We start from the raw sequence: 17154 nt of genomic DNA on the forward strand, positions 1-17154 counted from the left end.
CCAACTTTTTCCCATTCTTCTGCCAAAGCTTGAACACCATTATCTCAAACTGTTCATCCTGTGATGCTATCCAAAAAACAAACCATTTTTCGGTATCGTCTTGTGCGTAGAACTGCTTCTGAGCCAGACCATGTGCCATCGAACGACACAATTAATAATCGAGGAGTAGGACTCCATTAAAACGTTTCCAGGAAGTTTTTAACGGATTTGGCTAAGTGAGGCCGTGCGTTTTCATGCAGCATAATCTCTTTTTCGGGATTCTCTTTGTATTGTGGTTATAGGGTACCTAAATTCTGTGTTTCTGAATTATTCCCAGCGCAAATAGCCGCTTTGAAATGGCTGCTGAAGCAATATCTTCTTGCGTTTGAGACGGACTCTAATGGAGCAACGTTTTCAATTTCATATCTTCTAAGCTTTCTGGTCTTCGTTCACGCAGACGGTCGTTATTATCGCAATTTGCCCCCTTTGAAGCGACGAAACCAATCACTGCACGTTGATTCATTTGATCACTTTCGTAAATTTGTTGGTATTCATGATAAGCTTCAGCCACCGATTTCTTTCACTGAATTGTTTGGCAAAAAATCGTACATATTCGTATAATCTAATGTATATGACACGTAAACAAAGTCACTTATGTGGATATGCAGTTTCGTTTTCAAATGTCTCGGTTAAGATTAACACGTTTTGGATATATCAAATACCTATTGACATACAACGGGAACTTAATAGTTGTCTGTTCGACTCGCCACTCTCCACAGTTTAGCTCTATCAAAACCACTTTAGAGTACGTTTTTTACTATATTTTATTCTGTTACCTCTCGTTATTTTTCGGCGTTCACAAGACATACTAAAGTTCGTCTCATTGTTATTGTGAAAACGTGATCATTTTTTCTCGTTGCATACCTCACCAACGTGCGAAATTTTTGGCATACCACTGTCAAAATATTTACACAACATTTGTCATGCACACGATCTAAAGCACATATAGTATCCATGCTCCGAAGGTAGCGACTTAAGAATGGCTTTGTAATGAGCATTTGTCCGTTCAACGGTCATCGCTTGTCTCGCTCGCAGGCTGCATTCCTCACATTGTCGACTACCTGTCTGCCGGTTCCGCAGTATATATGAGAATATATAAAAAAAAATTCGTTCTTGTTCAGTTGTCAACGGCAGACAAGCCGAATACCGAAATGATCATTATTTACATTTGTGCCGAGCATTCCCTTGCACTTCACTTTTGTGGCGCTGTTTTCTTGTGCGTCCTGCGCATCTTTCTTAGAACTCTTTATTTATTTATTTTAACCTAATTGTAGCGGTTTCTAAAGTGATCTACTCACGGACACTGGACTTAGAAATAATGTTATTATTTTGCTTTTGTGCATAATTTGTAAGTAATTAGTGGAAATGCCTTCCTTCACTCTGACGTTGCGGCTTTCTTGTGTCAACAATCGCTAAGAAATCGGATTATGCTCTCAATACCGCTCAAAACAGTTGCAAAGAGATTATTTTGGTGTTGAAATACCCAACATTGTAGGTGTGTACCACAATTACCGCACAGAAGTGCCAAATTGGTCGCCGTAAAGTGTTTGTATTTCGCACTTGTTCCGTTATACGTATGTCATGTACCGTTGTTTTTCTTACCGATCCTTCTACGAAACAGTTTAAAGAGCAACTGGGGTGAATAGTTTTCGTCGATATTCTCACGGCTATGAAATGTACAAGTTAATCACTTGAAAGTCAAGTGAGAATGGGGTGGCCTAAGAAAATATTAGAGATATACAGTTCGAACGAGATTTTCATAAATATACGCAGTGCATAAAGGTATAAGTATGAGCAGCGATATAGTATGTACTTGTATTCCAAAAAGTGGGCTGGATTTATCAGTGAAGACTTTTTCTATAGTCTATATTGGTTGAATGGTTGCAAAGGGAAGGCGCAAGAACACCTAATCTCCGGCGACCACTCTTAAGTCATCAAAGGTTTCGTTGTCCTTCTAAGTTGTATCCTATTAGGCAACACTGTGGATTATATAGGTTAGGTTAGGTTAATCTGGTACGCCAATAAGCCACACTTAGACTGGTTAGACATTTCGTGCAGTCTTCTTGATCTGTCAGCCCCAACTTGCAACCATGTGTCGCCACCAGGCAGTGACCAGTTAGTGCGGATTAGACAAAATGTCATAATTTTTTCGACCTTAACTGCCCAAATGGAAAACTTGAAAACGTAGAAGATAGCTCGAAGCTAGAAGCCATGAGATGAACCTTACAATACTGCTACCTTGCAGCAGAAACTTTTTGGCCTGACCACCATCAATACTACCCCCAAATAATTTTGTGTTATTCCTTGTCTTGCTAGTATTCCGACACCTAATACTTATGTACCTCTAGAGACGCTTGCTTCAAATAAAATGTAAATATTTTCCTAAAATATTATATTATATTATAGTTTTTTTTAATCTCGTCTGCATAATATCTAAACATTAACCAATTTGTTTGTTTTGAAACATTTATTGCTAATAAAAGTGTGTGCCCAGCGCAAACATAAGGCTGTGCACAGACTATTACTTCAAATATCGATATAGTATTTGATATTGAATTTCTATCGTAATGTATCATGAAAAAACATGAAAATATTACCGTTACCGTTCATGAACAAACATGCAATATCCAAAATACTTCATCCACACATTTTATACTGATTAATTACAACCACGATTTTACCAATTTTTAATTTATGCTTCATTACCATTTCTAAACTGCTGTTTTTTTGTGCTTCACCCAACATGTGGTATTTTAATTTCACATTCATCACTTCCAATTCGCTTCAATTTTAATTATCACAGTTCACTTTGTGCGTACAAAATGCTAAAATGCTTGATTAACTTTTTAAGTCCTCCCACACTAGGCGCTGCCTCTACGCGCCGCTTTGGTAATTTTTAGAGTGGAAATTTACTGCGAAAAAGGCGTGTCAAAGTAATACTCAAAAATACATACAACTGTGCAGTGCATTTCGACTATTGTGGCCTCGATTATTATGCCTTTAATGAATGCATTTCTGCGCCCCCGCTTCAACTTCTGCTTTGGTACGGCTGTAGGGCGTCAATTGCTGTCAAAGCGTAATTTGTCATTTCTACGCAGATTTGCACTTGCACTCTGGCCGCTTTGCAGGTGCATTTCATATGACAATAGCTATATTTTTTAATTATGCTTAAGTGGTTGTCGTTTTTTAGTTGGGTGGGTTGCTGTGGTGCTATGGTCTATGGGTAGACTTCGCTTCAAAATTTTCGTTCAAAAGCCGATTATTTAGGCGTAATTGCAATTGGTTGACTTTGTAAATCGGTTTAATATGTTTAATGTGTGTCTTTGGTTGTGCTAGATTTTTTGGTGTTCTTTACGAAATATCTCAAAATGATTTTTTAAATGAAAATCGATATCTGATATTTTTATGATACATTTAGTTGTATAAGTTATGAATTGTTTTCGGTTATTGCTTCGAAACTTCTAGTTACAGCTTATTTCGATCCTAAAAGCCTTAGAGTGTGACGTATTGACAAACAATTGGCATAAAACCAATGGACAAGTCAAGAAAGAAGTTATTTTTGGATCGATGTTTATATTTAACATAGTTAGAATGATCTAATTTAGGTTAAATTTGCACCGTTTTGTTCGATAACTTGTTGTCGTTCTCATGGAAAAAAATTAAAACAATCGATTTTCACAAGTTTTCCTTAGGCGAATTTTTCACCAGCAAAATCATTCGCCATAGACAGGAAGAGGCTGTAAACACTTGGCACCATGTTCTGACCAAGCTCTGCTATTGTTGCAGAAAACATCCCTGAAGTATATTGGAGGAGTACTGCTGACTTGACGGTCCTCGACCGGATAAAAATCTTGGCTGTAGGCAAGCTGCTCTTGGTAGATGATCCTTCTGACGGTTCAATTGTTGTTAGGAAGGATCTGATTTAAAAAATTTGGCCGTTAGAGAGCAGCTTATTGTAGATGATTCCTTGCCAATATCACCAAACAAATATCAAAACTTTCCTAATCGTCAAATCTTGGCTAGGCCACCGTTTGCGCCGGCTCATCAAAACCGTTTTTGCTTGATTTTGTCGTACTTTACCCACTTTTAATCACCAGTTACCACCTGCTTCATAAATCGCTCGAGTTTGTTGCGATTCACAGCTGGAAATTCGGTCCAGGCGAGTTTTTTGCATGTGGCGCTCATATATTGAGCTTATTTTTATATCCGGCCTACTTTACAAAGAGTTCAAAATGATTGCGCAATGTTTAGCTTCTGGGAAACCAACCCAGTGCTTACATGGCGATCGGACTCTACAATATCCAGAGCGTCGTGCAACTTAGATGCCAAAATTACCGGCACGGAATCGAGAAAGCCAAAAATTGCGCGTGGTTGCCTGCCACAACCTCAGGGCCATAAGCACTACTCACATATAATTTCAGTACGCACTCATGTAATACAAATTTTTGCCATTTCTGCACGAAAACTTTTTAACTCAGGATTTTTCATGTTTATTCATGCAGCATTATATTTAATTTTCTCACCACAAACCAAATGCAAATATGAGAGCCTCTTGAAACTACTGTAAATTAGTTTATTTCAATTTTCGAAATTCACCCCACAAGTTGCTTGCCGCACTTCAACACATGCTGACCTTAATTTGCAACAAAATGAAACAGTAACAATGCTAGTGACAGTAATTGGTAAAGAAGTATGGGAAAGGTGCCATAACAACAATAGTAGCACTGTTAAGAGCAGCAGGGGTGCTTTGCCACCATACTTCTAAGTTTTTTTTTTATATTTTTTTAAGTGCAAATCAAATATGGCTGCCATATAGTGAGCGGCAATAACTATATGTATGGAGCGCGGAAAAGAAGGGCGCAAAGCGTAGTGTGAACGCCTGAATGATTACCAACAACTGCTAATGTGTAAACATACGAGTACATTTCGACGATTTACAGTTAATTTACGTAGCACTTCACGACATACAGTGTATATATATATGTATATTCTTTGACAGTCGTGCCGGAATCATCAATCATCCCTATTTTCATAGTTAAATTTGTTATACGCTATAATAAATAAATATTTCGAGGGTAAAAACGTTCTACATTTAATGTAGACGAAGTGCTGCTGGCGGGCGGTGTTGTAGGAGGAGTGCCAACACTACAAAACAGCGGCAGTGTTAATCAACATGAAAAGCAGCACACTTTGGTGTACGGTAATCACCCAATTGATGGCAGCAATACGACGCCGCAACGCGTATTTTTCGCTAGCCGGTTTGAGGCGTTCACTAAGTGGCAGCAACTCGACACTCAACGACGACAATGCAATAACTTGCCGCGCTCTATGGCACTCAAGCAGCAGCAGCAGTAAGCTGTGATTTCCATGCATGAGTTTGTTAATGGGCAATAATGGAGTCACGGCGCAAATTAATGCACAAATATGGCAGCTTAGCTTGTTAGGTCTGGGTGCAGCGCAGGAAATTATTCATTATACATATATATAAACGCAGTGTTGTGTGTTTACTTATTGGGCGGCGCATAGGCTTGCGCGGCAATCGCTTTTGTCTGCTTAACACCCAACCCAATTGAACGGTAATCACAGCAATTGAAAATAAAGCCAACATGTAAATAAATCAAAAATAAAGCAAACGAACGTAAAGCCGCGCGTCTGAGTACTGTATAGTGTACGTTTGTTGAAGCGCGCAATCACAATGCTTCATTTGCAGCTGCTGTTAGAAGCTTCCGGTTGACGTTTTTAAGTGCTACTTTGCTACTTAATGCGTTTTACAAATAAAATTAGTAGATTTTAGGTAGTTTTTTTTTTTTATTTTGCAGTCCCGAATGTCTTAATTAAAATTTATTTTTGAATTTCTAATCCGCAGTATTGAAAAATAAAAAAAAAGTTTAGTTCCAAAACTGGGATTACAAAATAAAAATATATTTTTAATTGCAAAAATACCAGATGAAAAAGAAATTAACCCCTTGTATAACAATTAAAAAATTTAAAAAAAAAATTAATTTTAATCAAATTTTCACAAATTTGATCATTCTATGTCTGATTTATAATTCATAACTTTTAATTACAGTGTTTCAGTTAGAAATATGTAAAAAAAATTAACCCTTTTCTTCCTGTTTTTAATTTGAAATTTTTTTTTATTTCTTGCTCCAATCTAAAAAAATATGTCTTTGTTGTTTAATTCTGATTTCGATATTTATAATATAAGTTTGCAGTTTTTAATTCCAATATCATGATCTTTAAAAATTTAAAAAAGTTAATTAAAAATGTAACCTTTAAATAACAGTTTAAAATTTTGAAAATCCCAAGTCGTTTATATTTCAATATAATGATTATAGACCGTACTCAGAATAAAAATAAAGTAATGGTACATTTTTACGAACAATATGAAAAAAAGTATCTTCAAAAAGCTTTTTTAACTATATTTAAGCACTTTTAAAAAAATTGACACTGAAATTTTACTTCTTATAAGAAATAACAATAAATTGTCGCTGGTAATATTTTTATTTTTTATTGCAAAAAGTTTTAGGAACTAACCAGAAATTTAAAAGCTTCATTCATAATTTTATTTCGCCTTAAAATGATTTTTACATAAAATTTGTGAATTTAAAATATAATTTGGGATGATTATTTTGCCGACGGCACGTTTTAACGGCGTTGATTTCCAAACGCATACAAACCATCTAATGCTTATCGATTTCGTCGATTAATTGTTTTCACTAATTAGTTGACAGCGGAATTTCGAGAAAATTCAATTCGCGATTTAAATAATATTGTGTTGTGTTTATTTGACAAATTTTTGTGCTTATATTTGTGTGTATGTGTTGCATAAAATGTGTAAAAGTAGTTTTGAACAAAATTTAGTGTTAGTGTATGTTTGTGCTAATTGTGTTACCAAAGCTGGTCTGGGGCCAACTGATGCTGGCTTGACTTACAGAAAAGGTGGTTAAAAGTTTGAAGTACTGTTTTAAAATACTTTCTATTGTTAAATATATTGTCAATATGATTTTAATTGATTGTTTTCTTTGTTTTCAGTGTCAGAAATGAGTAGCTGCACCACGCTGTACGGTGAGTACTGATACTTATATTTTTCTAATTAGAATGATAAGCAAAATTCATTATTTCTGAAAGCATAGTGATTCCATATTTGAAATTTAAATAGATTTTAACCCTTAAAGCTGTGTGCCATAGTAAACAATTGTGAAAAAATATGTAAAAGTATATAAAGTTAAAATGTGCGAATTGTTTGACGAGTTATGTTGGTTTAGTTGTTCAGCTGTGTAAAGAGCCCACAATAATAAACTGGTGTTTATAAAGTTTATATTAGTGTAAAGAGTCCGCAATAATGTGTTTGTTTTTTGTTTATATTTCAATTATGAAATCGTTAATCCGTAACCGTCTTTTGAATATTTCTATTAACATTTTTTTTATTCACCAGCCATATTCATTTCGCTCGCTTAGTTCTCGCTTATTTGTTTACCTTTGTTCTAGCGAAGACCCAATCCATTCGTGCAGTGAAGCAAATGAAACAATTAGCCATAATTGATATGTCTAACAGCGACATCTGTAGTCGAAAATATATATAAAGCCAATTAATTGGTTAATCAACAAAAATTGCTTAAAATAAATAGAATTATTAATTTTTTCGTTGAGGAACGGAAAATTTATCTTTATTTTTATAAATTTTTAATATTTACTAATCTGTATAATTTTCATAATTTTTTTAAATTCATTTGTTTTAATTTTTAGTTTTTTTTTAATTTAAATTTTTTTTTTTAATTTAAATTTTTTTTTAATTTTAATTTTTTTTTTTATTTTTAATTTTTTTTAATTTTTTTTAATTTTAAATATTTTTTAATTTTAATTTTTATAAGTTTTTATTTTGAATATAATTTTTTGCAAAAATTTTTGCTTTTTGTTTTAATTTTTATTGGTATTTTTTTAACTTAATTATTTTTTTAATTTTAATTTTTATAACTTTATTTTGAATATACATATGTATGTTTTTGCATAAATTTTAGCTTTTTGTCAAATTTTTTACATATGTATTTCTGTTTTATATAAATAAAAATCAAATATGATAAAAATGTTTTTGTATATACATACATACATATGTATATTTTAAATATGTAATATATTTTTAAAATAATTTCTTTATATACTTTTTTTATAAAAGTATTTTAATATTATATACAATTTTTTATATACATATATTTTTTAATACTTTTTAATAATTTTTCATTATTTTTTTTTTAATTATTTTTATTTTATTTTTATTTTGTTTTTAATTTTTTTAAAATTTTTTTAATTTTTATTTTGGTTGTTTACTAAACTTATTACAGCACCAAAAGCAACAACAAAAGTAAAGCTTTGGTTTAACATGGTTCATTTATTCCTAAATACCATTTTAAATATTGGCCTCAGCGAATTTTATGTACATACATACATACATATGTATTCACCTGAAAAGCTTGGTTAATTACTATGTAATAATCAACGATTGTAATTGAAATTTCTCAACAAGCTTTCCAACATTTTTTTTCTGCACAACACACAAACAAACAACTAAAAAAATTATTAAAAAAAAGTTTTAAATTCCGTGCATAAAAAAAATCACCCATAATTAAGCTGTTTCGATGACAGCGCTAAAAACATAATTAAAACTATAATAGACGTGTTTATAATCGCTACAATGTGTGCTTAAATACAGATTAGACATTCAAGTGTGTAATTATGAGCGTGTGAATATGCAAAAGTGTGGTCGAATATGTAGAGATAACAATTTTTAGGAGAGTTCAAATTTGAACACCTTTGTGGCAGCTGTAAGAGGACACAACAACAACAAAACAATAAAATAAACCACAAAAGACGCGAAACCATTGTTTAAGCCAATTCGAAGTAAAAACACATACACGCTCACCAAAGGGAATTTCAAACAAAAAGTTTTGAAATAATTTTTTTGAAGATAATCAAACCTTTTGTGCACTCGAAAGCTTTATTGATTGCTATAGCATTTTACATAATGATATAATTATGCACAAATTGTTATATTGACAGTTAGCTGCTTAATCGTTGTATATGATTTCTAATTTTTTGTTGTTTTTCTTTAATTTTTTTTAACATTGCGCTGTAATTTGCCAGCGAGATTTCCAAACTACTCAAGTAGCCACTTTCGGTCAATTACGCGCAAACGCGGCGTTTTCTAATTGTCGTTTGTGTGTTTTTTGATTATTTTATAATTTGTGTTTGTTTAACAGATTTATAAGTATGCGTGTGTATGTACGTGAGTTAACGCTTTAGCCGATTTCTCTAGTTAACTCGTTTGTGATTGCACTTGACTTCCTCAGTTTGCCGCTTTTATACTTATTCATTGTCTATTTGAAAGGGTATTTATGGGTCACAACTTTATTTACATTTCAATTTTGTGTATTTAAGTACTATATAAATACTTGAATGCTTCACTAATTTTGTTACTGTGAGTTTCCTAATAAAAATTTCCAAAGTGGTAATCAATTTGCGGATTATGTGAATTATAAAAGAATTAGGCTTTAATTTAGGAAGTTTTTAGAAATCTAGAAAAATAAAAAATTTATATAAAATAAAATAATAAATTTAAAAAATAAAATAAAATATTATAAAATAAAAAATAAAATAATATAAAATAAAAAAATAAAATAAATTAAATTAACTTAAATTAATTTAAAAATTAAATTAAACTAAATTAAATTAAATAAAATTAAAAAATGAAAATAAATAAATTCAATTTGTAATTAAAAAATTAAAATTAATTTTAAATTTATCATATAATTTGTAATTAAAAAAATTAAGCTGAATTTGAAAGAAATAAATTGCAGAATTTAAAAAAAATCGCATAAATACAAAAAAATCATCAAAATTAAAAAAAAAGAAAGTACAAATTAAATAAAAAGTTAGTATTTAATTTATAATAAAAAATAATCACCAATTTTATATTGGAGAATATAAAAAAATAATAATAAATCGAATAAAGATGATAAAGAAGAAATTGATATAAAAATTAAATTTATTATATTTGTAAATAAATATATAAATAAAATTTAAAAATAACACATTATAAAAAATTAATATAATTAGAAGAAAATATAAAATTAATTTAAATTTATTAATTACCCGTTAATTTGTTATAAAAAAGTAAAAATAAATTAATTAAATTTGTTATTAAAAAATTAAAATTAATTTTAAATTTATCATATAATTTGTAATTAAAAAAATTAAGCTGAATTTGAAAGAAATAAATTGCAGAATTTAGAAAAAATCGCATAAAGACAAAAAAATTATCGAATTTTAAAATAAAAGAAATACAAATTAAATTAAAGAAGAGTATTTACTTGATAATAAAAAATTGAAAATCAAATTTTATAATAAAAATTAATGCGATATATTGAAAAAACTTAACCTGAATTAATAAAAATGGACAATATAAAAAAACATTATAAATTGAATACAGATGTAATATAAGAAGCTTGCAAATAATTAAAAAAAAATTAATTTTTTAAATTTGTAATTAATTATTTTTAAATTGCTATTAAAAGTAATATAATAAAAAACTAATTTAATTAAAAGAAAAATACAAAATTAAATTAAAGATTTAATTAACCTTTAATTTATTATTAGAAAATTTTAAATTAAAATTATAACTAAAAAAATTAATAAATAAAATAAAGATGTTATATAAGAAGCTTGCAAATAATTAAAAAAATTAAATTTATTAAATTAGTAATTAATTATTGTTAAATTACTATTAAATGTAATATATTAAGAAAACTAATTTAATTAAAAGAAAAATACAAAATTAAATTAAAGATTTAATTAACCTTTAATTTATTTAATTAACCTTTAATTTATTATTAGAAAACTTTAAATTAAAGTTATAACTAAAAAAATTACATTTACCATTTAATTATTAGTAGAAAGCGAAAAAAATAAGTTTTAATTTTTAACTAAAAAAACTAAGCTGAATAAAAAAAAAATAACAGAGAATTTCAAAATAAAAAACAAAAATCGCATAAAGCTGAAATAGAAGTATCGAAATTAAAAACTAAATTTAAACTTATAATTAAATTCATGAAAACATTTTTAACAGTTAGTTTATTTAAAAAAATTAAAACTAACATATAGTTTATGTTAAAAAATAATAATTAAATAAAAAAAATATAAAGTTAAATTAACGGTATTAATTAACAGTTAATTAAATTAGTATTGAAAAGTTTTAATTGATTAAATTTGCGATTAAAAAGATTTAAATATTTTATAAAAATAAAACAAAATTTATTATTAAAAAATAATAATTAAAATATTAGAGTTGTACAAATTTTAAAACCATTAAAAGATTAAACTTTCAAATAAAATCTTAAAAATTTTTGTGAGGACAACATTGATTTATGTATATGTATATGAAAAAATCTTATATTCTTTTATTTTTTATATTAAATTTATATATGAAAATCTACACTTAAAAAAGTATTAATTAAGGAACCAAACGTTGAAAAGCGCATAAAAAGAGTTGACGAAGTCAAAGCTTAGCTATGTGAACGCTGAAACCATGCTGTCTAACAGCGCAATATCGGTGATATGAATTGTTTGTGGCATTAAAGCGCTAAAGAGCAAAAAACTAATGAGGAAACCTCACTGCAAGTGCAAAACAAAAAGAAATACAAAGAAAAACAAACAAACATGAAGCTACCTAGCTGCTGAACTAAGCCAACACGCTGCGTCCGCCATCAATGAGTGTCGGTCAGCGTGCGCGCATGCGCATTGAGTTTTTCGTACTTGTGTGTGTAATTTGATATTTTCACAATTTGATTTCATACTCTTTTGCACTCGCTTATTTCGTTTGAATTCCTTGTAAAGCATTCCGCGCATACGCATTACCGTTTTTTCTGCAGTTTTTAGCAAAACAATTGAAATGTCGTGCGTGATTTAGGCTACAAAATACCCATGCCTTTGCTCTAGTCTACTCTTACTACTTCAGTATTGGAATTTCGCATGCTACCTTCGTTTTATTGTTGTAAACTTTGTGCTGCTAACTGTGTGCTATGAGTCATTCGCAACGCTCCAACGAGAGGGAATTCCTTGTAATCCTATTAAAGTCTTATTTACTTGCTGTTAGACACTGGCTCATTGTTAATTAACTTTAATGGGTTTTGTTGGCAAAATTTTTTGGGTTTTGTGCGATCTGCAATAGCTGTGGAATCGCAATCGTTCGCTGTCAAAATAAAAATATTAAATTTCTGTGCTGTGTTTGGCTCAAGTGTGGAGGGGAATACGATATTTTGTTATAAATCTCTTTTGCTCAGTTTCAGTGGAAGGAAGTTAATACTTAAAGGTATAATTTTAAATTTATTGTGGAAGAATACTTCTAATATAATAACATATTGTTTTCATCATTTTCTTTCGGCGAAAAATTTTGATTTTATGTTTTTTTACGTGCGTCGTGGACTTTGAATTCGTTAACGAAATTTTCGAACTCCGTTGCCTCTAAAGTCGGACCTACCGTAACGGAATGGACCCTCTACAGTTGCACCTACATAAACAGAACGGACCCGGAGTTTTAGCTGACTAAGGAATATCTACTCGGCAGCACTCTTCAACCCATGAACAACCGAACGAACGTCTTAAAATTTATTTGGATGGTTTCATGTATGTAGTTATTCTTGTTGTAGTCTTTATTAAAATTCCATTTAGTGGTAGAAATGTGTGTTATTATAAAAGAAGTCATCAAATAAGCGCAAGAAACACTTAGTCTTCGAAGATGTTATTGAGTGGTGCTCATTTAAGGAAATTTCCTCCAGCGTCTTGTTTTTGGTTTACCGGCTACTCAAACTCTACCTATCGTCACGGTAGCAAATTTTAGGAACGTGATCTATCGGGGGTCCAGGAAACGAGCAGATTCCACAAAGTCGGACTTTACGGAGTATGATATAGCATGAGGAGTTTTAAGCGGATCTACAACGAGGTGGTTAGGGTCAGGTTAGTGCGTCACGAATTTTCGGTTTTTCAGAAAGCAGAGTGAAAAGTACGAGTCCAATCCCATACTATGTCCAGATCGTAACTGCAAAAAGAAAATACGCGTGTCGCGGCGGTAACTGGACCTTTTGTTTGTTTGTTTGTTGTTGTTGTAGCGGCAGAAATCTGCCGAGTTGACAGTACTTGAATAAAAATCCAGGTCCGTTCCGGTTATGTAGACGACTGTTCTGGGAACGGATCTTTTGGTTGGTAATTGATCATCCTAAGGCACTTGGCACGTCAAAGGGTTTCTGAAGGTGTTAACTGTTGCCTCCGAAACCTATGGATGTCGTTGGATCGGCAGTGAACCTACAGAGGGTTCGGTTGTCAGTTTGCAATAAGCTAGTCCAAACAATGTTCCGGGTTTGGTTGCATTAGGTAATCTTCTAAAGATCACCAAGTGATTAACTTTTTTCATTTTATTCTATTGAAGTATGAATCATCTTTGGAGTCTCATCCAAAATCCACTGTTTTTAATCACCAAAAACTCTAAATAAATGCAGCAGTACTAACTAATACAGTCTTCGGACGTAATATTCGAGGCTTCTTCCAGCTCTTTATGCAACAATCAGAAAATAAAATGAAGAGGCTTCTGAAAAATATTGCTGTCTAATTTCCGACCCTGAGAAGTAGTAGTTCTACCCTACGGTGACCGCCAGGTTTACTGTGCTCCGAAAGGAATAAGTCAAGGAAATTGTGGTTTCTTCCGTCATAAGTCCCGTTTAAGCATACCTTAGTACGATTGAAGAGCGGTTACAGATAGACCCGAAGAAAACCAATGATTTTACCCTTCTTGAACTCCCCAAATCAACACTATGCAAGCTAGTGTAAACTTGGCACTAGAAAGCTATAACAAAAGTACGCAATATTCCAACAAAAATCGAATTTTAGAGAAGCAATGCAACAACAACAACTGAACGCAGTGAATGAGAGTAAACAAAGAAAGCAAATGAATGCAATGAACGGCTGCGTTTTATAAATTGGCGTACTCCATTAATCGAAACGGCAATGGCACTAACAACAATACAAGCAACAACTATGTTAAATTCATAGTTGTAAAGAGCTTTACAAAGCAACAACTACGTTTACTTTTACAAGGAAGGTTGAAGGACTGGCCTTTTGTTGTTGTGCGCCCCATGAATGGCAACAAAAATCACACCAACACAGCGAAGAGCAAAACAAAAATGGTAGGAGAGTCACGCACACGCGCGCAAAGCGCACACCAACACATGCGAAGCACGCCAGCCATCCAACTGGAATGTTTCCAATTGGAAGTCATGCACTGGAAAGCAATAACCATTACGTGCGTGCGAAGAGTGCGGCAGGCGGCGCGCTGTTTATGGGCTTAGCTAGCTGCACCACTTGCGCTTGAGACGCGCACGTAGGCGTGTTAACACGCATGCGCCATCTTGTTCGACATAAAACGGCTGGGGAAATGCAGTGTATGACTGCTATGTGCGCGAGTAGTGCAGCTAGCTTGCGTGCCACACTGTGTATACACATGCTCGATTGTTCTGACGCTGCCGCTGACTACGTGTACCGTGTTTGAAGTTGACGCCCAATGTTTTGAATGAGTACCTGGGTATTTGACTATGCGCACGGTGTGATTCAAGCGTAGCGCGAGTGCCGTGGCAAAGCCTGTTGGTTTGCTGGTCTGGTGCTGAGAGTTCATGAGATTTAGCGTTAATAAAAAAATTTAAATACAACAACAACTAAGTGAGTACGCAAATGCTGCTATGTAAATGAGCGCGTAGTAAAGCAACAACAAGCCGTGTACTGTTTGCAACAACAACAAACTCCAAACGTACACTTGCTGCTAGAATATTTTTTTTTTTTTTACTTTTACAAAATCGTTTATTGTTTTTGCATGTGTTTCTCATGCGCAAATCTTCGTGAGCAACATAAGAAATGCATTGAAAAAGCATTAATAAAATTACAACAACCATAATAGTTGTACGTATGTGTATACGCTTAGCTTTTGCGTCGCATGTTTACTTGCCGCATGCCGCATGTGCCATGCAAATGCGTACGTTTGTCCGCTACTAGCGCCATTACGCCACTGCCACATGCCACAAACGCTATGCCGTTGTTGATTTCGCATTTCGCCTAACAGCCATAGTTAGCGCGTCGGAGCGCTGTGCTCGTTGTTGTCGTCTCCAGCCAGCGCCGTTACTTAACTTGTCGTTTGCACAAAACTCTCGGTGCGCTTGCAATCGGCCCACAGTTGTACGTGGAAATTATGGCGAATTTGTTGTGTATTTTATGCGAAATTATCGGCGCTTAGCATTTTTGCAAAAATTTACGTAAATTATTGTACTTACGTGCGCCAAGCATTAACTAGCGCGCCACGCTTTTTATTGTGCGCCACTCAAGTAGGCTTCGTGTTAAACGCGTCACTCAGCGCGTTATTTACAGTTGTTGCGCTGTTGATTACCCTGCTCGCGCGGCAATGTGCTGAAGCGTTTTCTGTCTGCGCTCACAGTGTGTTCGGTTTGGAGCGCTGTATATTCACGTGTATTCGTATGTGCGTTTGTGTGTTCGTTATGTGCGCGCTCAAATAAACCGGTTTATTGCTAGTTAATATTTTACGCTTGCTGCGACGCGTCCAAAAAAACATACGCGTGACGCATTGTAACTTCGTGCAAGTGTATGAGACGCGTCAGTGCGGTGTTTCTATAAGTAACGAATGCATGGCTGCTACTATTTGACTAAAAAGTTGCCTTCGAAGGCGTTTTTAGAGTAAATTAATATAATTGTTGCTTAACACTTGCTATGAAATGTATCTCTTTCAATTAATATGCATTTATTTTTTGCTTTATGAAATTTAGTGCTCATTTTTATAGCTTTAAAGTAATACTGCTGAGTCGTGCCATTAAATATGTGCTTCAATAGAGTTATGTCTGTACAAGAGGTGCTAATAGTTTTTGTCGAAATTTTTTGATTTCATTTTCGACTTTTAAACCGCTACTTTTCGTTATATAAAACAATCTATAATTTTATTTTCTATTTTGTTTTCGGCTTTTGTACCCCTTCTTTTCAATATATACATATAAACAATTCACAATATTATTATTTTTTCTATACAGAATCTGCAAAAAGGATTAATTTTTTTAATATCGCTACTTTTTGTTGAATATTTCTTCTCTAAATTTTTTCTTTCCAAATATTTTCTATACAGAATCTGCAAAAAGGATTAATTTTCTTAATATCGCTACTTTTTGTTGAATATTTTTTCTCTAAATATTTTCTTTCCAAAGTATTTTCTCTGCTCTATTGTTACTTTCTTCAAAACTTATATTTTTTACTAAAAACCCGAATAGCTTTTCAATTCAAATCAACTTATTAATTTCCCAATAAAAATTGCTCCCAACTTTTTCCTAATTTTTTTTTAATTCTAATTTTGAAAATTCTAAATTTTTTTTGGTTTTCAATTTTCGTTTTCGTAAAAAAATTATTTTCCTTCCAAATTTTTCTGTGTATAATTATGATTTTGTCTAAATATTTTTCCTGCACTATTATTACTTTTTATCAAAACATATGTATCTATATTTTTCTTAAAAACACTAATAACTTTCTAAATAAAAATATAATTTTTATAAATTTTTTCTTAAAAATTTTCTAAAAAATTCTGAAAACTTTTTCTTTAATAATTTTGCTTTTTCCTAAACAAAATTTTTTTCGTCACAAATTTTTTTCAGTGTATAACTATTACTTTTTCCTAAAAAATATATATTGTTTTTTTCAAAAAATAAAATTAAAAAAATCGAGATTCTAAAAATGTTTCAATTAATTTTTTTCTTTAAATTTTTTTTTCTGTGTATTATGATTATTTTGTTTCAAAAAACACATACATATGTTTTCTTGAAAAAATTGAAAAGGCTGCAAATATAACTTTATGCATTTTACAACGAAATTTTTTACCAGTGTAATTGAAGTATTTGAAGTCGTCTTCTAAAAATTTTCTGACGAAATTGTTTCAAAATTTAATTGCATTCAGCCATTATTAACCTCCAGACTTTTTTAAATTTCGAAACTAGTCTGCGAACGGGGCCGAAGATCTTGAATTATAAA

General features: G+C 31.8%; 1 protein-coding gene across 3 annotated transcripts in view; it reads left to right on the forward strand.

Moving 5' to 3' along the window:
* Positions 1 to 17154, forward strand: part of LOC126759000 (homeobox protein aristaless) — a 311849-nt gene that overhangs the window by 166007 nt on the left and 128688 nt on the right. The window contains exon 3 of one of the 3 annotated variants that reach the window (XM_050473517.1): positions 7075 to 7107. In XM_050473517.1, coding sequence (XP_050329474.1) covers positions 7075 to 7107 — 33 coding nt within the window. Of the gene's footprint in view, positions 1 to 7074; positions 7108 to 15209; positions 15823 to 17154 lie in introns of those variants that run through there. The other 2 variants (XM_050473516.1, XM_050473515.1) reach the window with 2 other exon arrangements.

Source organism: Bactrocera neohumeralis, chromosome 5, assembly GCF_024586455.1.
Source record: "Bactrocera neohumeralis isolate Rockhampton chromosome 5, APGP_CSIRO_Bneo_wtdbg2-racon-allhic-juicebox.fasta_v2, whole genome shotgun sequence".
NCBI lineage: Eukaryota > Metazoa > Arthropoda > Insecta > Diptera > Tephritidae > Bactrocera > Bactrocera neohumeralis.